The sequence below is a fragment of the Fringilla coelebs genome, assembly GCF_963513975.1.
Source record: "Fringilla coelebs genome assembly, contig: SCAFFOLD_418, whole genome shotgun sequence".
NCBI classification, from domain to species: domain Eukaryota; kingdom Metazoa; phylum Chordata; class Aves; order Passeriformes; family Fringillidae; genus Fringilla; species Fringilla coelebs.
Window position 1 is genome coordinate 1 of NW_028167309.1, and position 22,367 is coordinate 22,367.

Consider the following 22,367-nt stretch of genomic DNA (forward strand, 5'->3'; position numbering starts at 1 on the left):
AAAAAAACAGCACCACCTGCCACAGGGACACCCCAAAAACCAGGGTGAGGGATGGGGCCGCGAGAACGGCACCAGAGACCCCCGAAAACAGCACCAGAGACCCCCAAAAACAGCACCAGAGACCCCCAAAAACAGCACCACAGACCCCCAAAAACAGCTCCACAGCCCCCCGAAAAACACCGCCACCTGCATGGGGGGACACCCCAAAAACCTGGGTGAGGAATGGGGCCACAAGAACGGCACCAGAGACCCCCGAAAACGGCACCAGAGACCCCCAAAACAGCACTAGAGACCCCCCAAAAACAGCACCACAGCCCCCTGAAAAACATCTCCACATGTGCCAGGGACACCCCAAAAACATGGGTGAGGGACAGCCCCCCGAAAAACACTGCCACCTGTGGGGGGACACCCCAAAATACAGGGTGAGGGATGGGGCCCCGAAAAACACCGCCACCTGTGCCAGGGACACCCCAAAAACATGGGTGAGGGACAGCCCCCCGAAAAACACCGCCACCTGTGCCAGGGACACCCCAAAAACATGGGTGAGGGACAGCCCCCCGAAAAACACCGCCACCTGTGACAGGGACACCCCAAAAACATGGGTGAGGGATGGGGCCCCGAAAAACACCGCCACCTGTGCCAGGGACACCCCAAAATACAGCTCGCATGGACAGACCCCCAAAACACCACCACAGACCCCTGAAAAACACCATTACTTGCCACAGAGACACCCCAAAAACCTGGGTGAGGGACAGACCCCCGAAAAACACTGCCACCTGTGCCAGGGACACCCCAAAAACCTGGGTGAGGGATGGGGCCCTGAAAACAGCACAAGAGCCCCCCGAAAAACACTGCCACCTGTGCCAGGGACACCCCAAAAACATGGGTGAGGGACAGCCCCCCGAAAAACACCGCCACCTGTGGGGGGACACCCCAAAAACATGGGTGAGGGATGGGGCCCCAAAAACAGCACCACCTGTGCCAGGGACACCCCAAAAACATGGGTGAGGGATGGGGCCCCGAAAAACACCGCCACCTGTGCCAGGGACACCCCAAAAACATGGGTGAGGGACAGCCCCCCGAAAAACACCGCCACCTGTGCCAGGGACACCCCAAAAACATGGGTGAGGGACAGCCCCCCAAAAACACCGCCACCTGTGCCAGGGACACCCCAAAAACATGGGTGAGGGACAGCCCCCCGAAAAACACTGCCACCTGTGCCAGGGACACCCCAAAATACAGCTTGGATGGACAGACCCCCAAAACAGCACCACAGCCCCCCGAAAAACACTGCCACCTGTGCCAGGGACACCCCAAAAACCTGGGTGAGGGATGGGGCCGCGAGAACGGCACCAGAGACCCCCAAAACAGCACCAGAACCCCCTGAAGAAATGGCATCAGAGCCCCCCAAAAACGGCACCACAGCCCCCCAAAAAACAGCACCACCTGTGACAGGGACACCCCAAAATACAGGGTGAGGGATGGGGCCACGAGAACGGCACCACAGCCCCCAAAACCGGCACCACAGCCCCCCAAAAAAGCACCAGAGACCCCCAAAACCAGCTCTACAATTCCCCCAAAAAAGCACCAGAACTCCCTGAAAAAACAGCACCACCTGTGCCAGGGACACCCCAAAAACATGGGTGAGGGATGGGGCCCCAAAAACGGCACCAGAGACCCCCGAAAAACACCGCCACCTGCATGGGGGGACACCCCAAAAACCTGGGTGAGGGATGGGGCCCCAAAAATGGCACCAGAGACCCCCAAAAATGGCACCACAGTCCCCCGAAAAAAAGGACCAGAACCCCCTGAAAAAACAGCACCACCTGCCACAGGGACACCCCAAAAACATGGGTGAGGGATGGGGCCCCAAAAACACTGCCACCTGTGCCAGGGACGCCCCAAAAACATGGGTGAGGGACAGCCCCCCGAAAAACACTGCCACCTGTGGGGGGACACCCCAAAAACATGGGTGAGGGATGGGGCAGCGAAAAACACCGCCACCTGTGCCAGGGACACCCCAAAAACATGGGTGAGGGATGGGGCCCTGAAAACAGCACAAGAGCCCCCCGAAAAACACTGCCACCTGTATGGGGGGGACACCCCAAAAACATGGGTGAGGGACAGGGCCACGAGAACGGCACCACAGCCCCCCAAAACCACCGCCACCTGCATGGGGGGACACCCCAAAAACCAGGGTGAGGGACAGGGCCACGAGAACGGCACCTGAGTCCCCCAAAAACAGCACCACCTGTGCCAGGGACACCCCAAAAACCAGGGTGAGAAACAGGGCCACAAAAACGGCATCAGAGCCCCCCCAAAAACAGCACCAGAGCCCCCCAAAAACAGCACCACAGACCCCCCAAAACAGCACCAGAGCCCCCCAAAAACAGCACCACAGACCCCCCAAAACAGCACCAGAGCCCCCCAAAAACAGCACCAGAGACCCCCGAAAAACACCACCACCTGCATGGGGGGACACCCCAAAAACCTGGGCAAGGGACAGGGGTGCGAGAACGGCACCAGAGACCCCCAAAAACGGCACCAGAGACCCCCAAAACAGCACCACAGCCCCCTGAAAAATAGCTCCACAGACCCCCCAAAACAGCACCAAAACCCCCCAAAAACAGCACCAGACCCCCCAAAAAAACAGCACCAGAACTCCCAAAAACAGCACCAAAGACCCCCAAAACAGCACCAGAGACCCCAAAAACAGCACCACAGTCCCCCGAGAAAACGGCACCAGAATCCCCTGAAGAAACGGCATCAGAGCCCCCCAAAAACAGCTCCACAGCCCCCCCAAAACCAGCAACACCTGCGTGGGGACACCCCAAAAACCTGGGTGAGGGATGGAGCCCCAAAAACGGAACCAGAGCCCCCCAAAAACACCGCCACCTGTGACAGGGACACCCCAAAATACAGGGTGAAGGACGGGGCCCTGAAAACAGCACCACAGCCCCCCAAAATCCCCTCCAAATCCCCCCAGAACTCCCCCAGACCCCTCGGGACCCCCCAAAATCCCCCCCAATCCCACCTTGACGCTGGGCATGTACTTGGAGAAGCGCTCGTACTCCTTGCTGATCTGGAAGGCGAGCTCACGCGTGTGACACATCACCAGCACCGACACCTGGGGGGGAAAACGGGGGGTCAGGGCTGGGAGACCCCTCCCCAATATCCTCAGACCCCCTCAGACCCCTCCTCAACCCTTGAGACCCCTCCCCAATCCTTGAGACCCCTCCTCATCCCCCAGGACCAATCCAGACCCTTCCCAGACCCCTCCCAGGCTGGCGCATGTGACACATCACCAGCACCGACACCTGGGGGAAAAACGGGGGGTCAGGGCTGGGAGACCCCTCCCCAATATCCTCAGACCCCCTCAGACCCCTCCCCAATCCTTGAGACCCCTCCTCAATCCCTTAGACCCCCCCTCATCCCCCAGACCCCTCCCAGGCTGGCGCGTGTGACACATCACCAGCACCGACACCTGGGGGGCACAAACTGAGGGGTTCAGGGCTGGGAGACCCCTCCCCAATATCCCCCAGACCCCTCCCCAATATCCCCCAGACCCCTCCCCAATCCCTGAGACCCCTCCCCAATCTCTGAGACCCCTCCTCATCTCCCAGACCCCTCTCAGGCTCGTGCGTGTAACACATCACCAGCACCGACACCTGGGGGGCACAAACTGGGGGGGTCAGGGCTGGGAGACCCCTCCCCAATATCCCCAGGACCCCTCCTCAATCCCTGAGACCCCTCCCCAATCTCTGAGACCCCTCCTCATCTCCCAGACCCCTCCCAGGCTCGTGCGTGTGACGCATCACCAGCACCAACACCTGGGGGGCACAAATGGGGGGTTCAGGGCTGGGAGACCCCTCCCCAATATCCCCAGGACCCCTCCCCAATCCCCTCAGACCCCTCCCCAATATCCCCAGGACCCCCCCAGACCCCTCCCTGACTTCTGGGACCACTCCCCAGCCCCCGGGACTCCTCCTGACCTACCCCAGGACCCCTCCCCAGCTCCCCCATCCCCACAGACCCTGCAGACCTGTCCTGAGACCCCTCCCCAGCCCCCTGAGACCCCTCCCCAGCCCCTACAGACCCCTCCCCAGCCCCCTGAGACCCCTCCCCAGCTCCTGCAGACCCCTCCCCAGCCCCCCAGGACCCTTCCCCAGCTCCTGCAGACCTGTCCTGAGACCCCTCCCCAACCCAAGACCCCTCCCCAGCCCCTCATGGCCCTTCCCCAGCTCCTGCAGACCCCTCCCCAACCCAAGACCCCTCCCCAGCTCCTACAGACCCTTCCCCAGCCCCTCAAGACCCCTCCCCAGCCCCCCAGGACCCTTCCCCAGCTCCTGCAGACCTGTCCTGAGACCCCTCCCCAGCCCCCTGAGACCCCTCCCCAACCCAAGACCCCTCCCCAGCCCCCCAGGACCCCTCCCCAGCCCCTCTGCCGCAGCATGGCCGGCACGAGCACGGCTGCGTTGCCCCCTCCCCAATCCCCCCAAAACACCTCCCCAGCTGCTCAAGACCCTTCCCCAGCCCCTCAAGACCCCTCCCCAACCCAAGACCCTTCCCCAGCTCCTACAGACCCTTCCCCAGCCCCTCAAGACCCCTCCCCAGTCCCCCAGGACCCCTGCCCAGCCCCGTGACGGGCTCCATCTGCCGCAGCGTGGCCGGCACGAGCACGGCTGTGTTGCCCCCTCCCCAAGCCCCCCAGGACCCTTCCCCAGCTCCTGCGAACCCCTCCCCAACCCAAGACCCCTCCTCAGCTCCTGCAAACCCTTCCCCAGCCCCTCAAGACCCCTCCCCAGCCCCCCAGGACCCTTCCCCAGCCCCCCAGGACCCCTCCCCAGCCCCGTGACGGGCTCCATCTGCCGCAGCGTGGCCGGCACGAGCCCGGCCGTGTTGCCCCCTCCCCAATCCCCCAAAACCCCTCCCCAGCTGCTCAAGACCCTTCCCCAGCTCCTACAGCCCCTTCCCCAGCTCCTGCGAACCCCTCCCCAACCCAAGACCCCTCCCCAGCTCCTCATGGCCCTTCCCCAGCTCCTACAGACCCCTCCCCAGCCCTTTAAGACCCCTCCCCAGCCCCCCAGGACCCCTCCCCAGCCCCGTGATGGGCTCCATCTGCCGCAGCGTGGCCGGCACGAGCACGGCCGTGTTGCCCCCTCCCCAAGCCCCCCAGGACCCTTCCCCAGCTCCTGCAGACCCCTCCCCAGCTCCTACAGACCCCTCCCCAACCCAAGATCCTTCCCCAGCCCCCCAGGACCCTTCCCAAGGTCCTGCAGACCCCTCCCCAGCCCCCCAGGACCCCTCCCCAGCCCCTCTGCCGCAGCGTGGCCGGCACGAGCACGGCCGTGCTGCCCCCTCCCCAAGCCCCCTCCCCAGCGCCCCTGCAGCCCCCTCCCCATTTCCCCAGCCCCGTACCTGCCCCGTGACGGGCTCCAGCTGCTGCAGCGTGGCCAGCACGAACACGGCCGTCTTGCCCATGCCCGACTTGGCCTGGCACAGCACGTCCATGCCCAGGATGGCCTGGGGGATGCACTCGTGCTGGACTGGGGGGAGAGCGGGGGGTCAGCGCCTGACGGGGGCAGAGACCCCCGGGAGGGGCACCGAGACCCCTGGGAGGGGCACCAAGACCCTCCAGAGACCCCCAGGAGGGGCACAGAGACCCCCAGGAGGGGCACTGAGACCCCTGGGAGGGGCACCAAGACCCTCCAGAGACCCCCAGGAGGGCACAGAGACCACCGGGAGGGGCACTGAGACCCCTGGGAGGGGCACCAAGACCCTCCAGAGACCCCCAGGAGGGGCACAGAGACCACCGGGAGGGGCACAGAGACCCCCGGGAGGGGCACCGAGACCCCTGGGAGGGGCACCAAGACCCTCCAGAGACCCCCAGGAGGGGCACAGAGACCCCCAGGAGGGGCACCGAGACCCCTGGGAGGGGCACCAAGACCCCCGGGAGGGGCACAAAGACCACCGGAGGGGCACAAAGACCCTCCAGAGACCCCTGGGAGGGGCACCGAGACCCCCGGGAGGGGCACAGAGACCCTCCAGAGACCCCCGGGAGGGGCACAGAGACCCCCAGGAGGGGCACAGAGACCACCGGGAGGGGCACAGAGACCCCCGGGAGGGGCACAAAGACCCTCCAGAGACCCCCGTGAGGGGCACAGAGACCCCCAGGAGGGGCACAGAGACCCTCCAGAGACCCCTGGGAGGGGCACAGAGACCCCCAGGAGGGGCAGCGAGACCCCTGGGAGGGGCACAGAGACCCTCCAGAGACCCCCGGGAGGAGCACAGAGACCCTCCAGAGACCCCCGGGAGGGGCACCGAGACCCCCAGGAGGGGCACAGAGACCCCCAGGAGGGGCACAAAGACCACCGGAGGGGCACAGAGACCCTCCAGAGACCACTGGGGTGGTCCCAGAGTCACCTGGGAGGGTCCCAGAATAACCTGGGGTGGTCCCAGAGCCCCCCAGAGCTCCCCAGGATGGTCCCAGAGTCACCTGGGGTGGTCCCAGAGCCCCCCAGAGCTCCCCAGCATGGTCCCAGAGCCCCTGGGGTGGTCCCAGAGCCCCCGGGATGGTTCCAGAGCCCCCGGGATGGTCCCAGAGTCACCTGCGGTGGTCCCAGACCCTCTAAATCCCCTCAGAGCCCCCCAAATCCCCCCAGAACCCCCCCAGACCCACCTTCCGAGGGGTGCTCGAAGCCGCAGTCGACGATGGCGCGCAGCAGCTCGGGTTTGAGCGGTCCCAGACCCCCCAAATCCCCCCCAAATCCCCCCAGGATGGTCTCACAGCCCCCCAGACCCCCCCATACCCACCTTCAGAGGGGTGCTCGAAGCCGCAGTCGACGATGGCGCGCAGCAGCTCGGGTCTGAGCAGTCCCAGAGCCCGCAAATCCCCCCCAAATCCCCCCCAAACCCCCCCATACCCACCCTCAGAGGGGTGCTCGAAGCCGCAGTCGATGCTGGCGTGCAGCAGCTCGGGTTTGAGCACTCCCAGAGCCCCCTGGGTGGTCTCAGACCCCCAAAATCCCCCCAAATCCCCCCAAACCCACCTTCAGAGGGGTGCTCGAAGCCGCAGTCGACGATGGCGCGCAGCAGCTCGGGTTTGAGCAGTCCCAGACCCCCCAAATCCCCCCCAAATCCCCCCAGGATGGTCTCACAGCCCCCCAAATCCCCCCCAAACCCACCCTCAGAGGGGTGCTCGAAGCCGCAGTCGACGATGGCGCGCAGCAGCTCGGGTCTGAGCGGTCCCAGAGCCCCCCAGACCCCCCAAATCCCCCCCAGACTCCCCAAATCCCCCCAGAACCCCCCCAAACCCACCTTCAGAGGGGTGCTCGAAGCCGCAGTCGACGATGGCGCGCAGCAGCTCGGGTCTGAGCGGTCCCAGACCTCCCAAATCCCCCCAAAATCCCCCCAGACCCCCCAAATCCCCCCCAAACCCCCCCAAACCCACCTTCAGAGGGGTGCTCGAAGCCGCAGTCGACGATGGCGCGCAGCAGCTCGGGTTTGAGCGGTCCCAGAGCCCTCCAGGATGGTCCCAGAGCCCCCCAAATCCCCCCCAGACCCCCCAAACCCCCCCAGACCCACCTTCAGAGGGGTGCTCGAAGCCGCAGTCGACGATGGCGTGCAGCAGCTCGGGTCTGAGCAGTCCCAGAGCCCCCTGGGTAGTCTCAGACCCCCCAAATCCCCCCAGAACCCCCCCAGACCCCCCCAGGATGGTCTCACAGCCCCCCAAATCCCCCCCAGACCCCCCAAACCCCCCCAGACCCACCTTCAGAGGGGTGCTCGAAGCCGCAGTCGACGATGGCGCGCAGCAGCTCGGGTTTGAGCAGGAAGTCGCGGAAGCCGGAGCTGTGGATGGACACGTAGGAGCCCTTCACGTCCTTCTTGGGCGCCGCCTCGGCCCCGTCCGGCCCCGCCGCGTTCTCCACCTCGTCATCCTCGTAGTCCAGCAGCTCGTTGTCCACGTCGTTCTCCGCCATGCTGGCCACCACCACCGGGCACCCAGGCAACGGGCAGCTCCTCCCTGGGGTGGGGCAGGGGGTGAGTGGGGCTGCTGACATGGGCCAGGGGGCTGCTGAGCATCTGTGGGGCTGCTGAGCATCTGTGGGGCTACTGAGCAACTGTGGGGCTACTGAGCAACTGTGGGGCTACTGAGCAACTGTGGGGCTACTGAGCATCTGTGGGGCTACTGACATGGGCCAGGGGGCTACTGAGCAACTGTGGGGCTGCTGAGCATCCGTGGGGCTACTGAGCATCTGTGGGGCTGCTGAGCATCCATGGGGCTACTGACATGGGCCATGGGGCTACTGATATCCATGGGGCTAATGACTATCCATGGGGCTACTGACCATCCATGGGGCTACTGCCATGGGCCATGGGGCTACTGAGCATCTGTGGGGCTACTGAGCATCCGTGGGGCTGCTGACGTGGGCCATGGGGCTACTGAGCATCTGTGGGGCTACTGAGCATCCATGGGGCTACTGAGCATCCATGGGGCTACTGACATCAGCCTTGGGGGTACTGACCATGCAAGGGACTACTGAGCCGTCCACGGGGCTACTGAAACATCCATGGGGCTACTGAGCATCCATGGGGCTACTGACGTGGGCCATGGGGCTATTGACCATCCATGGGGCTACTGACATGGGCCATTGGGCTACTGAGCATCCATGGGGCTACTGAGCATCTGTGGGGCTACTGACCATCCATGGGGCTATTGACATGGGCCATGGGGCTACTGCCATGGGCCATGGGGCTACTGACCATCTATGGGGCTACTGACATCAGCCATGGGGCTACTGAAACATCCGTGGGGCTACTGAAACATCCATGGGGCTACTGACATCACCCTGGGGCTACTGAGCATCCATGGGACTACTGGCATGGGCCATGGGGCTACTGACCATCCATGGGGCTACTGACATCACCCTGGGGCTACTGACATGGGCCATGTGGCCACTGACCATCCGTGGGGCTACTGAGCATCTGTGGGGCTACTGAGCATCCACGGGGCCACTGACAAAGGCCATGGGGCTACTAACATGGGCCATGGGGCTACTGATATCCATGGGGCTACTGACGTGGGCCATGGGGCTACTGAAAAGGGCCATGGGGCTACTGACCATCCATGGGACTACTGACATCAGCCATGGGGGTACTGACCATGCAAGGGACTACTGAGCCGTCCACGGGGCTACTGAAACATCCATGGGGCTACTGAGCATCCATGGGGCTACTGACGTGGGGCTACTGAGCATCCGTGGGGCTACTGAAATGGGCCATGGGGCTACTGAGCATCCATGGGGCTACTGAGCATCTGTGGGGCTACTGACATGGGCCATGGGGCTACTGAGCATCTGTGGGGCTACTGACATGGGCCAGGGGGCTACTGACCATCTGTGGGGCTATTGAAACATCCATGGGGCTACTGAGCATCCGTGGGGCTACTGAGCATCTGTGGGGCTACTGACATGGACCATGGGGCTACTGAGCATCTGTGGGGCTACTGAGCATCCACGGGGCTACTGACATGGGCCATGGGGCTACTGAGCATCCATGGGGCCACTGACATCAGCCTTGAGGCTACCGAGCACTCACGGGGCTACCGACATCAGCCCTGGGGCTACCGACATCAGCCCTGGGGCTACCGGGCATTCACGGGGCTACCGACATCAGCGTTGGGGCTACCGACATCAGCCCTGGGGCTACCGGGCATTCACGGGGCTACCGACATCAGCCCCGGGGCTACCGACATCAGCCTTGGGGCTACCGGGCACTCACGGGGCTACCGACATCAGCCCCGGGGCTACCGACATCAGCCTTGGGGCTACCGGGCACTCACGGGGCTACCGACATCGGCCCCGGGGCTACCGACATCAGCCTTGGGGCTACCGGGCACTCACGGGGCTACCGACATCGGCCCTGGGGCTACCGGGCATTCACGGGGCTACCGACATCGGCCCTGGGGCTACCGAATATTCATGGGGCTACCGACATCGGCCCCGGGGCTACCGACATCAGCCCTGGGGCTACCGGGCATTCACGGGGCTACCGGGCATTCACGGGGCTACCGACATCAGCCCTGGGGCTACCGAGCACTCACGGGGCTACCAACATCAGCCCTGGGGCTACCGACATCGGCCCTGGGGCTACCGAATATTCATGGGGCTACCGACATCGGCCCCGGGGCTACCGATATCAGCCTTGGGGCTACCGACATCAGCCCCGGGGCTACCGGGCATTCACGGGGCTACCGAGCATTCACGGGGCTACCGACATCAGCCCTGGGGCTACCGACATCGCTCCTGTGGCTACCGACCGCCCACGGGACTGTTGGCCACTCCTAGGACCGCTGATATCAGCCCCGGGACCACCGACACCACCCCCGGGACCACCGACACCACCCCCGAGACCACCGACACCGGACCCCGGCAGGACCCGGGCTCGGTGAGGGGGCTCCGAGACCCCCAACCCCCCCCGCGGTCAGGGCCAGCACCGGGCGGCCACCGGTGGCCCAGGACCCGCAGCACCGCCAAAAGGGTCTGGGGGGGATCAGCACCGAGCGGCCGCCGGAGCACCGGGACCCCCGAGGGAATCACCGGAGCCCCCCGAGCCCATCGAGACCCCCGAGCCCCCGGAGCCCCCCGGCCCTCCCGGCACCGCGGCCCCGCCCCCCTCCCCGTGAGGGTCCCTCAGAGTTCCCCCCCCGGCGCCGCCATCTTGGAGCGCACAACGGCGGCGGCCCCGGCGCGGCCCCCGGGCGGCGGCGGCGGCGGCGGAGGGCGGAGTGGAGGGCGGGGGGCTCGGGGCGGGCGGGAGGGCGCGGGGGCAGCGGGAGATGGGCGGCGGGGACGGCGATGGCGGCGGATGCGGCTCCGGCCGGGCCCGACTCACCCCGAACGCTGCGACCGCCGCGACCGAGAGGGCGGGGCTGAGCGTCACTTCCGGTCCGGCCCCGCGCGCGCACCGAGGGCCTCGCCCCCCGCCTGGACCGGGGCTGCCCGCGGCGATCGCCTGAGCGCCCGGCCCGGCCCCGCCGCCGCTCCCCCCGGTGCTCCCGCCGCTCCCCGGGGCTCCCGCCGCCCCCTGCCCCCTCCGCCGCGCCCCCGCCTCGCCTCCCGCTTTGCCCCGCACCGGCCCCGCCGCGTGCAAACCTCCGCTCAGGCAGCGCCGCGGACAGCCCCGCTGCAGGGTCCTCAGAGAGGCCGCGCGCCAAGCGAAAGCCCCCCGACAGAAGCCCCGCCCCACCCCGCGTCGCTATGGCGACGGTTCCCGCCACCGCCCGGCCACGCCCCCAAGAGATGACGCAGCGCGGCTCTGAACCAATCGCTTTATTGCGCGCCTGAGGGGCGGGGTCAGACGTCGCCCGACAGGCTGATGGTGGCCAATGAGACGGTCTCGGTGGAGATGCTCCGCCCCTTCTCGTAGATGAGGTACACCAAGGGGGCGGGGCCCTCCTCTTCGGGAGGCGGGGCCGCCATCGTTGAGTACCCGCTGGGCCCCTCCCACAGGCGCAGGCCCCGCCCCCACCACGTGGTGCCGTTGTCGAAGCTCCAGCGCAGCGTCAGGTTCACGCCTGAGGGCGGGGCCCGGTCTGGGTCACGCCCACATAGAGACCACGCCCCTCCACCAAAAGCCACGCCCCTTGTCGCCTCCTTCACCCCCCCAAAGCGGGACCTGGGGACCCCCCCAGATCTGCCCCCATGTCCCCACTGTGTCCCTCATGTCCCCTCCCTGGTGTCCCCCCCCACTGTCCCCCCAGTGTCCCCACTGTCCCCAACCCCCCAAATGTCCCCAATCCCCCCAGTGTCCCCACTGTCCCCCCAATGTCCCCAATGTCCCCTGTTTGTCCCCCATGTCCCCCGGATGTCCCCAGGTGTCCCCAAGGCACTGGTGACAAGCCCAGGACCTGTCCCTAAATGTCCCCACTGTCCCCAGTGTCCCCAATCCCCCCACTGTCCCCAGTGTCCCCAATGTCCCCACTGTCCCCAATGTCCCCACTGTCCCCAATGTCCCCACTGTCCCCAATCTCCTCAATGTCCCCAATGTCCCCACTGTCCCCAATGTCCCCAATGTCCCCAATGTCCCCAATCCCCCCAATGTCCCCACTGTTCCCAATGTCCCCATGTCCCCAATGTCCCCACTGTCCCCACTGTCCCCAGTCTCCTCACGCTCGGTCTCGTGGGCCGGGTTGCTGAACAGCACCAGCCCGTGCTGGGGCAGCGCCAGGGCCCCGTGTCCCCACTGTCCCCACTGTCCCCAATGTCCCCAATCCCCCCACTGTCCCCACTGTCCCCAATGTCCCCAATCCCCCCACTGTCCCTAATGTCCCCAGTGTCCTCACGCTCGGTCTCGTGGGCCGGGTTGCTGAACAGCACCAGCCCGTGCTGGGGCAGCGCCAGGGCCCCGTGTCCCCAATGTCCCCACTGTCCCCACTGTCCCCAATGTCCCCAATCCCCCCAATGTCCCCAGTGTCCCCAGTGTCCCCAATGTCCCCAATGTCCCCAATGTCCCCAGTGTCCCCAATGTCCCCTCAATGTCCCCAATCCCCCCACTGTCCCCAATCCCCCCAGTGTCCCCAATGTCCCCAATGTCCCCAATGTCCCCAGTGTCCCCACTGTCCCCACTGTCCCCAATCCCCCCAATCTCCTCACGATCGGTCTCGTGGGCCGGGTTGCTGAACAGCACCAGCCCGTGCTGGGGCAGCGCCAGGGCGCCGTGTCCCCAATGTCCCCAACCTCCCCAATGTCCCCACTGTCCCCAATCCCCCCACTGTCCCCAATCTCCTCACGCTCGGTCTCGTGGGCCGGATTGCTGAACAGCACCAGCCCGTGCTGGGGCAGCGCCAGGGCGCCGTGTCCCCAATGTCCCCAGTGTCCCCACTGTCCCCACTGTCCCCAATCCCCCCACTGTCCCCAATCTCCTCACGCTCGGTCTCGTGGGCCGGGTTGCTGAACAGCACCAGCCCGTGCTGGGGCAGCGCCAGGGCCCCGTGTCCCCAATGTCCCCAATGTCCCCAATGTCCCCAATGTCCCCAATGTCCCCACTGTCCCCAATGTCCCCAATGTCCCCAATCCCCCCAGTGTCCCCAATGTCCCCACTGTCCCCAATGTCCCCAATCCCCCAGTGTCCCCACTGTCCCCAATCCCCCAATCCCCCCAATGTCCCCAATCCCCCCAATGTCCCCAGTGTCCCCAGTGTCCTCACGCTCGGTCTCGTGGGCCGGGTTGCTGAACAGCACCAGCCCGTGCTGGGGCAGCGCCAGGGCGCCGGCGGCCACGGCGGGGTCGGGCAGCTGCGGCTCCAGGGTGACGCTGGCGGGGGACAGGGACTCGCCGCCGTCCCAGCTGCGGGCGCGCATGCGGCAGCGGCAGCGGTACGAGCCCTGGTTGCGGATGCTGACGGCGATGGAGCCGTCGGGCAGCTCGTAGGGCTGGGGGGGATGGCAGAGATGAGACCCCCAAACCTCCCTGGTACGGGAATGGGGAGGGGGAGGCACCGGGGAGAGCCAAAATCCCCCAAACCAAAATCCCCTGGGGTAGGAGTGGGGAGGGGGCGGCACCGGGGAGAGCCAAAACCCCCCAACCCCAAATCCATTCTGGTCCCCAAACCTCCCCGGGGCAGGAATGGGGAGGGGGTGGTACCAGGGAGACCCAAAATCCCCCAAACCCACCCCGGGGCAGGAATGGGGAGAGGGTGGCACTGGGGAGACCCAAAATCCTCTGGGGTCAAACCCACCCTGGTCCCCCAAACCCTCCTGGGACAGGAGTGGGGAGGGGGTGGCAACGGGGAGAGCCAAAACACTCCCAACCCCAAATCCACCCTGGTCCCCAAACCCACTCTAGGGCAGGAATGGGAAAGGGGCGGCACCAGGAAGACCCCAAATCCCCTGGGGTCAAACCCATCCTGGTCTCCAAAACCCTCCTGGGACAGGAATGGGGAGGGGGCAGCACCGGGGAGAGCCAAAATGCCCCAAATCCAAAACCCACCCTGGGGTAGGAGTGGGGAGGGGGCGGCTCCACAGAGACCCAAAACCCCCCAAACCCCAAATCCACCCTGGTCCCCAAACCCCCCCGGGGCAGGAATGGGGAGGGGGTGGTACCACAGAGAGCCAAAATCCCCCAAACCCCAAATCCACCCTGGTTCCAGGGAGCTCCAAACATCCCCAACCCCACCCTGGGGCAGGAGTGGGGAGGGGGAGGCACCGGGGAGAGCCAAAATCCCCCAGCCCAAAATCCCCCGGAGCAGGAGTGGGGAGGGGGCGGCACCGGGGAGAGCCAAAATCACCTTAGCCAAACCCACCCCAGGACACGAATGGGGAGGGGGCGGTACCAGGGAGAGCCAAAATCACCTGAGCCAAACCCACCCCAGGACACGAATGGGGAGGGGGCGGCACTGGGGAGAGCCAAAATCCCCCAAACCAAAATCCCCTGGGGTAGGAGTGGGGAGGGGGCAGCACCACAGAGAGCCAAAACACCCCCAACCCCAAATCCACCCTGGTCCCCAAACCTCCCTGGGGCAGGAATGGGGAGGGGGCAGCACCATGGAGCCCCAAAATCCCCCAGCCCCAAACCCCCCTGACCCCAAACCCCCCAGGACAGCCCCCCCAGACCCCAAACCTCCAAATCCCCCCGGCCCCAAACCCCCGACCCCAAACCCCCCCAGGGAGAGCCCCCCCAGACCCCAAACCCCCCCAGGGGAGCCCCCCCAGACCCCAAACCCTCAAATCCCCCCGGCCCCAAACCCCCAACCCCAAAACCCCCCCAGGAGAGCCCCCCCAGACCCCAAACCCTCAAATCCCCCTGACCCCAAACCCCCCAAGAGAGCCCCCCCAGACCCCAAACACCCAAATCCCCCTGACACCAAAACTCCCCTGAGGAGCCCCAAAACCCCCCAGGGAGCCCACCCAGACCCCAACCCCCCCCCCAGAGAGCCCCAAACCCCCCCAGGGGAGCCCACCCAGACCCCAAACCCCCCCAGAGAGCCCCAAACCCCCCCAGGGGAGCCCCCCCAGACCCCAAACCCCCCCAGGGGAGCCCCCCCAGACCCCAAACCCCCCCAGAATCGCCCCCAGCCCCACCTGGCACTCGTCGGGGGTGAAGTCGTGGGGGCGCCGGGGGGCCCCGAAGGGGATGGCGGGCAGGACCCCCCCCCGGTGCCAGCTGTGCCCCCTGTCATCGCTGAGCAGCAGCGAGACCCCGTCCCGCTCCAGGGTGCCGTGCCCACAGAACACCAGCCGGCCTGGGAACGGGGGCAGCTGCTTCTGGGGAGGGGGAAATGGGGTGAGAGACCCCCCAAAACCACCCAGAGACCCCCAAAAACACCAGAGACCCCCAAAAACACCCAGGGACCCCCAAAAACACCCAGGGACCCCGTCCCGCTCCAGGGTGCCGTGCCCACAAAACACCAGCCGGCCCGGGAAGGGGGGCAGCTGCTTCTGGGGGGGCAAAAATGGGGTGAGAGACCCCCAGGGACCCCCAAAAAACACCCAGAGACCCCAGGGACACCCAGGGACCCCCAAGAGTATCCCAGAGCCTTGCAGGGCACTCAGAGACCTCCCCAGACCCCTCCAGATTCCTCCCAAATCCCCCAAATACCCCCCAGACCCCCCCAATTCCCACCCAGCCACCCCCAGATCCCCCAAAATACCCCCCAGACCCCCCCCAAATACCCCCCAGACCCCTCCAAATACCCCCCTTGCCTTTCTAGACCCCCCCTGAATACCCCCCAGCCCCCTCCATATCCCCCAAATACCCCCCAGACCCCCCCAAATTCCCTTCCAGACCCCCCCAAATTCCCCTCCAGACCTCCCAAATACCCCCCAGACCCCTCCAATACGCCCCAGACCCCCCCAAATTCCCCTCCCAACCCCCCAAATACCCCCCAGACCCCCCCAGCCCCCCGTAAATACCCCCAGACCCCCCCCAATTCCCCTCTAGACCTCCCAAACACCCCCCAGACCCCTTCAAACCCCCCCAGACCCCTCCTGATTCCTCCTAAACCCCCCAAATTCCCCTCCAGACCCCCCCAAATACCCTCCAGCCCCCCCCAAACACCCCCCAGACCCCTCCAAATACCCTCCAGCCCCCTCCAGACCCCCCCAAATACCCCCCAGACCCCCCAAACACCCCCCAGACCCCTTCAGACCCCCCCCAAACACCCCCCAGACCCCTTCAGACCCCCCCAAACACCCCCCAGACCCCTTCAGACCCCCCCCAAACACCCCCCAGACCCCTTCAGACCCCCCCAAATACCCCCCAGACCCCTTCAGACCCCCCCAAATTCCCCTCTAGACCCCCCCCAAACACCCCCCAGCCCCCCCCAGCCCCCTCACCTGGATGCCCGAGCCGGGCCCGGGGGCGAACACCTCCCCCCCCACGACGTGGGAGAGGTTCTGGGGGGGTCCCCAGGAGCGCCCCCCGTCGGGGGAGCGCAGCAGGAGGGTGCTGGGGGGGCCGCAGGCCTGGGGGGGATGGGCGCAGCGGGCGAAGAGCAGCAGCACCTCCCCCCCCGCCACCGCCAGCGCCCCCAGGCTCAGCCCATCCCCCCCCCAGCCATCATCGGCCACCACCTGCGTGGGACCCCAGGTGGCACCTGCGGGGGAGGGGGGAACAGGTGGGTTTGGGGGGGTACCACACTCGGGACCACCCCCCAAAACCCCCTAGGGGCTCCACGAGGACCCCTCAGCCCATCCCCCCCCCAGCCGTCATCGGCCACCACCTGCGTGGGACCCCAGGTGGCACCTGCGGGGGGAGGGGGGGACAGGTGGGTTTGGGGGGGTACCACACTCGGGACCACCCCGCGACCCCCACCAAGACCCCCCAAGGGCTCCACGAGGACCCCTCAGCCCATCCCCCCCCCCCCCAGCCACCTGCGTGGGACCCCAGGTGGCACCTGCGGGGGGAGGGGGGGATAGGTGTGGTTGGGGGTGGGGCACACTCGGGACCACCCCCCAAAACCCCCCAGGGGCTCCACGAGGAGTTCACAGACCCCTCCCCACCCAGCCAGGACCCCGCAGACCCACCCAGGACACCCCTGACCCCTCCTAGAGACCCTCAGACCCCTCCCCACCCACCCAGGACCCCCCCAGCCCCCTCCCCACCCACCTAGAACCCCCCAGACCCTCCAGCCCCTCCCTCAGACCCCTCCCCACCCATCCTGAGACCACCCGAGACCCTCCAGAACCCCCCCTGGACCCCTCCCCACCCACCTAGAACCCCCCAGACCCCTCCCCACCCACCCAGGACCCCCCCAGACCCACACAGGACACCCCTGACCCCTCCTAGAGACCCCCAGACCCCTCCCCACCCACCCAGGACCCCCCAGGACCCCCCCCAGACCCCTCCCCACCCACCCAGGACCCCCCCAGACCCACACAGGACCCCCCAGGACCCCCCCAGACCCTCCCCCAGACCCATTCCCACGCACCCAGGACCCCCCACATCCCCCCCCAGACCCCTCCCCACCCACCCAGGACCCCCCAGACCCCTCCCCACCCACCCAGGACCCCCCCAGCCCCTCCCCAGCCCCCTCCCCACCCACCCAGGACCCCCCTAGACCCCTCCCCACCCACCCAGGACCCCCCTAGACCCCTCCCCACCCACCCAGGACCCCCCCAGCCCCTCCCCAGCCCCCTCCCCACCCACCCAGGACCCCCCAGACCCCTCCCCACCCATCCTGAGACCACCAGTGACCCCCCCAGACCCCTCCCCACCCACCCAGTACCCCCCCAGCCCCTCCCCAGCCCCCTCCCCATCCACCCAGGACCCCCCAGACCCCCCCAGACGCCCCCTCCCCACCCACCCAGGACCCCCCCAGCCCTTCCCTAGCCCCCTCCCCAACCAACCAGGACCCCCCTAGACCCCTCCCCACCCACCTAGAACCCCCCAGACCCACCAGGGACCCCCTCAGCTCCTCCCCACCCATCCTGAGACCACCTGAGACCCCCCAGATCCTCGCCCAGACCCCTCCCCATCCACCTAGAACCCCCCAGACCCCTCCCCACCCACCCAGGACCCCCCCAGACCCACACAGGACACCCCTGACCCCCCCAGACCCTCCCCCAGACCCATTCCCACCCACCCAGGACCCCCCACACCCCCCCCCAGCCCCCTCCCCACCCACCTAGAAACCCCCCAGCCCCTCCCCAGCCCCCTCCCCACCCACCCAGGCCCCCCTAATCCCTACAGGGACCCTCCCAGCCCCCACCCCCGGACTCCCCCTAGACCCCCCCCCACCCCCCAGACCCCTCCCCACCCATCCTGAGACCTCCCAGACCCCTCCCCACCCACCCAGGACCCCCCAGACCCACCCCAAAGACCCCCCAGACCCTCCCCCAGACCCCCCCAGTCCCCCCTCCCCACCCACCCAGAACCCCCCAGACCCTTCCCCAGACCTCCCCAGGCCCACACAGGACACCCCAGGACCCCCCCCGGGACCCCCCAGACCCCTCTGCACCCACCCAGGATCCCCCTAGACCCCTCCCCAGCCCCCTCCCCACCCACCTAGAACCCCCCAGCCCCTCCCCAGACCCCTCCCCACCCACCAGTGAGCCCCCCAGACCCCTCCCCACCCACCCAGCACCCCCCAGACCCCTCCCCACCCATCCTGAGACCACCAGTGACCCCCCCAGACCCCTCCCCACCCATCCTGAGACCCCCCCAGCCCCCTCCCCACCCACCCAGGACCCCCCAGACCCCTCCCCACCCATCCTGAGACCACCCGTGACCCCCCAGACCCCTCCCCACCCACCCAGGCCCCCCCTAATCCCTACAGGGACCCTCCCAGCCCCCCACCCCCGGGCTCCCCCCTAGACCCCCCCCCACCCCCCAGACCCCTCCCCACCCATCCTGAGACCTCCCAGACCCCTCCCCACCCACCCAGGACCCCCCAGACCCACCCCAAAGACCCCCCAGACCCTCCCCCAGACCCCCCCAGTCCCCCCTCCCCACCCACCCAGAACCCCCCAGACCCTTCCCCAGACCTCCCCAGGCCCACACAGGACACCCCAGGACCCCCCCCGGGACCCCCCAGACCCCTCTGCACCCACCCAGGATCCCCCTAGACCCCTCCCCAGCCCCCTCCCCACCCACCTAGAACCCCCCAGACCCTCCCCCAGACCCCTCCCCACCCACCCAGGACCCCCCCAGCCCCTCCCCCAGCCCCCTCCCCACCCACCTAGAACCCTCTAGACCCTACCCCAGACCCCTCCCCACCCACCAGTGACCCCCCCAGACCCCTCCCCACCCACCCAGGCCCCCTCTAATCCCTACAGGGACCCTCCCAGCCCCCCCCCCCCGGGCTCCCCCCTCTCCCCTCCCCCACCCCCCACCCCCAGCCCCTCCCCACCCACCCAGGACCACCCAGACCCCCCCAGTCCCCCCTCCCCACCCACCCAGGACCCCCCAGCCCCTCCCCAGACCCCTCCCCACCCACCTAGAACCCCCCAGCCCCTCCCCAGACCCCTCCCCACCCACCCAGGACCCCCCCAGCCCCTCCCCAGCCCCCTCCCCACCCACCTAGAACCCTCTAGACCCTACCCCAGACCCCTCCCCACCCACCAGTGACCCCCCTAGACCCCTCCCCACCCACCCAAGACCCCTCTAATCCCTACAGGGACCCTCCCAGCCCCCACCCCCGGGCTCCCCCCTCTCCCCTCCCCCACCCCCTCCCCCTCCCCCACTCCTCCCCTCCCCCACCTCTGTCGGCCGAGCGGCGGCACGCGATGATTTTGGCGCCCACGTCGGCGGCCGAGCGCTTGCGACCCTCGGCGCAGGCCAGCAGGGCCCCCCCGGGGGGGGCGGCCAGCAGCGGCACCCGGAAGGTGTGCACCCCCCCCCGGGCCGGGGGGAACGGCGGAGACCCCCCCCCCGGGCGGAGGGGGGACCCCCGCCCGCGCCCCCCCGCTCACCCACAGCACCTGCTCCCGCACCAGCCGCGGGCGCACCTGGGGAGGGGGCGGGGACAGGGGTCAGGGGGGGTGGGGGAGGGGGCCCTGGGGTGGGGAGGGGTCCCGGGGGTGGGGGAGGGGTCAGTTTGGGGAGGGCGGAATTGGGGAGGGGTCCCGGGGGTGGGGAGGGGTCCCGGGGTGGGGGAGGGCGGAATTGGGGAGGGGTCCCGGGGGTCGGGGGGTGAGAGGGGGAACGGTCAGGGGGGGTGGGGGAGGGGGCCCGGGGGTGGGGAGGGGTCAGTTTGGGGGGGGGATTGGGGAGGGGTCCCGGGGTGGGAGGGGTCAGTTTGGGGGGGGGGGAATTGGGGAGGGGTCCCGGGGGTCAGGAGGGATTGGGGAGGGGGCCCGGGGGGAGAAGAGGGAACGGTCAGGGGGGGATTGGGGAGGGGTCCCGGGGGTGGGGGAGGGGCATTGGGGGGGCAGTGATGGGGAGTGGGGGGGGGGGCTGTGGGGTCCCGGGGGTCTCTGAGGGCTCTCTGAGGGTGTCGGGGGGGATTTCTGGGGGTCCCGGGGGGTCCCTGAGGGGTCCCTGAGGGTCCCCGGGGGTCCCTGAGGGGTCTCTGGGGGTCCTTGGGTGTCCCCGGGGGTCCCTGAGAGGTCCCTGAGGGTTCCCTGGGTGTTCCCGGGGGTCTCTGAGGGGTCCCTGAGGGGCCCTGGGGGGTCTCTGGGGGTCCCTGAGGGTTTTGAGGGTCTCTGAGGGGTCTCTGGGGGTCCTTGGGTGTTCCTGGGGGTCCCTGAGGGGTCCCTGAGGGTCCCTGGGTGTTCCCGGGGGTCCCTGAGGGGTCCCTGGGTGTTCCCGGGGGTCCCTGAAGGGTCCCTGAGGGGCCCTGGGGGGTCTCTGGGGGTCTCTGGGGATCTCTGGCTGCTCCCGGGGGTCCCTGAGGGGTCCCTGAGGGGTCTCTGGGTGTTCCCGGGGGTCTCTGAGGGCTCCCTGAGGGTGTCGGGGGGGGGTCTCTGGGGGTCCCGGGGGGTCCCTGAGGGGTCTCTGGGTGTCCTTGGGTGTTCCCGGGGGTCTCTGAGGGGCCTTGAGGGGTCTCCGGGGGTCTCCGGGGGTCTCTGGCTGCTCCCGGGGGTCTCTGAGAGGTCCCTGAGGGGCCCTGGGGGGTCTCTGGGGGTCCCTGAGGGTTGTGAGGGTCCCTGAGGGGTCTCTGGGGGTCCTTGGGTGTTCCCGGGGGTCCCTGAGAGGTCCCTGAGGGTTCCTGGGGGGGGTCTCTGAGGGGCCTTGAGGGGTCTCCGGGGGTCTCTGAGGGTCCCTGGGTGTTCCCGGGGGTCTCTGAGGGTCCCTGAGGGGTCTCTGGGTGTCCTTGGGTGTTCTCGGGGGTCTCTGAGGGGCCTTGAGGGGGTCTCGGGGGTCTCTGGGGATCTCTGGCTGCTCCCAGGGGTCCCTGAGGGGTCCCTGAGGGGTCCCTGAGGGGTCTCTGGGTGTTCCCGGGGGTCTCTGAGGGGTCCCTGAGGGTGTCGGGGGGGATTTCTGGGGGTCCCGGGGGGTCCCTGAGGGGTCTCTGGGTGTCCTTGGGTGTTCCTGGGGGTCTCTGAGGGGCCCTTGAGGGGTCTCCGGGGGTCTCTGGGGATCTCTGGCTGCTCCCGGGGGTCCCTGAGGGTTCCCTGAGTGTTCCCGGGGGTCTCTGAGGGGTCCCTGAGGGGCCCTGGGGGGTCTCTGGGGGTCCCTGAGGGTTTTGAGGGTCCTTGTGGGGTCTCTGGGTGTCCTTGGGTGTTCCCGGGGGTCCCTGAGGGGTCTCTGAGGGTCCCTGGGTGTTCCCGGGGGTCTCTGAGGGGTCCCTGGGTGTTCCCGGGGGTCTCTGAGGGTCCCCGGGGTTCTCTGAGGATCCTTGGGGGGTCCCCGGGGGTCCCTGAGGGGTCTCTGAGGGTCCCTGGGTGTTCCCGGGGTGTCCCTGAGGGGTCCCTGGGTGTTCCCGGGGGTCTCTGAGGGGTCCCTGGGGGGTCCCGGGGGTCTCTGAGGGTCCCCGGGGGTCTCTGAGGGGTCCCTGGGGGGTCCCGGGGGTCTCTGAGGGTCCCCGGGGGTCTCTGAGGGGTCCCTGGGTGTTCCCGGGGGTCTCTGAGGGTCCCTGGGTGCCCCCGGGGGGTCCCCGGGGTTCTCCCGCTCCCGTCCCCGTTCCGCCGTGGGGGGAGGGGCGCTCTAACGGAAGCCCCCGAGCGGTTCCCGGGGACGTTCCCGGGGTGGGGATGATGGGGGGTCCCGACCCGCGGGGTCCCGGCCCGGTACCGTCTCGGGGGTCGCCACCCATCGCGCGGCGGCGAGGGCGAGGAGGAGGAGGAGGAAGAGGAGGAGGAGGAAGAGCGGCGGCGGCGCCCGCCCCGCGCCCATCGCGGCCCCTTTAAGAGACACCGGAAGCGCCGCGCGCCGGGAGAGGGCGGGGCTTGCTCTTAAAGCGGCGACGACGCGGAAAGGAGAGGCCTT

The 22,367-nt window shown here is 68.1% G+C and overlaps 2 protein-coding genes across 2 annotated transcripts; both read right to left on the reverse strand.

Annotated features, from left to right (window-relative positions):
- Positions 1 to 419: 419 nt before the first annotated feature.
- On the reverse strand, positions 420 to 10,924 carry LOC311166051 (spliceosome RNA helicase DDX39B-like; the record flags this gene model as incomplete). The annotated part of the gene is made up of 6 exons (XM_084227533.1): positions 10,894 to 10,924; positions 7,769 to 8,023; positions 5,419 to 5,546; positions 3,035 to 3,127; positions 1,886 to 1,945; positions 420 to 574 (listed from the first exon to the last, which is right to left on the reverse strand). Coding segments are annotated over exons 2-6 (647 nt in total), but the record flags the coding sequence as incomplete, so codon positions are not given.
- Positions 10,925 to 11,354: 430 nt separating this feature from the next.
- On the reverse strand, positions 11,355 to 22,194 carry LOC311166050 (sialidase-1-like; the record flags this gene model as incomplete). Its single annotated transcript, XM_084227532.1, has 6 exons — positions 11,355 to 11,575; positions 13,207 to 13,432; positions 15,080 to 15,262; positions 16,334 to 16,593; positions 19,698 to 19,904; positions 21,282 to 22,194. The coding sequence occupies 6 exons, from the start codon at positions 22,192 to 22,194 to the stop codon at positions 11,355 to 11,357; spliced, it is 2,010 nt and encodes a 669-aa protein (XP_084083658.1).
- Between the last annotated feature and the right edge of the window lie 173 nt (positions 22,195 to 22,367).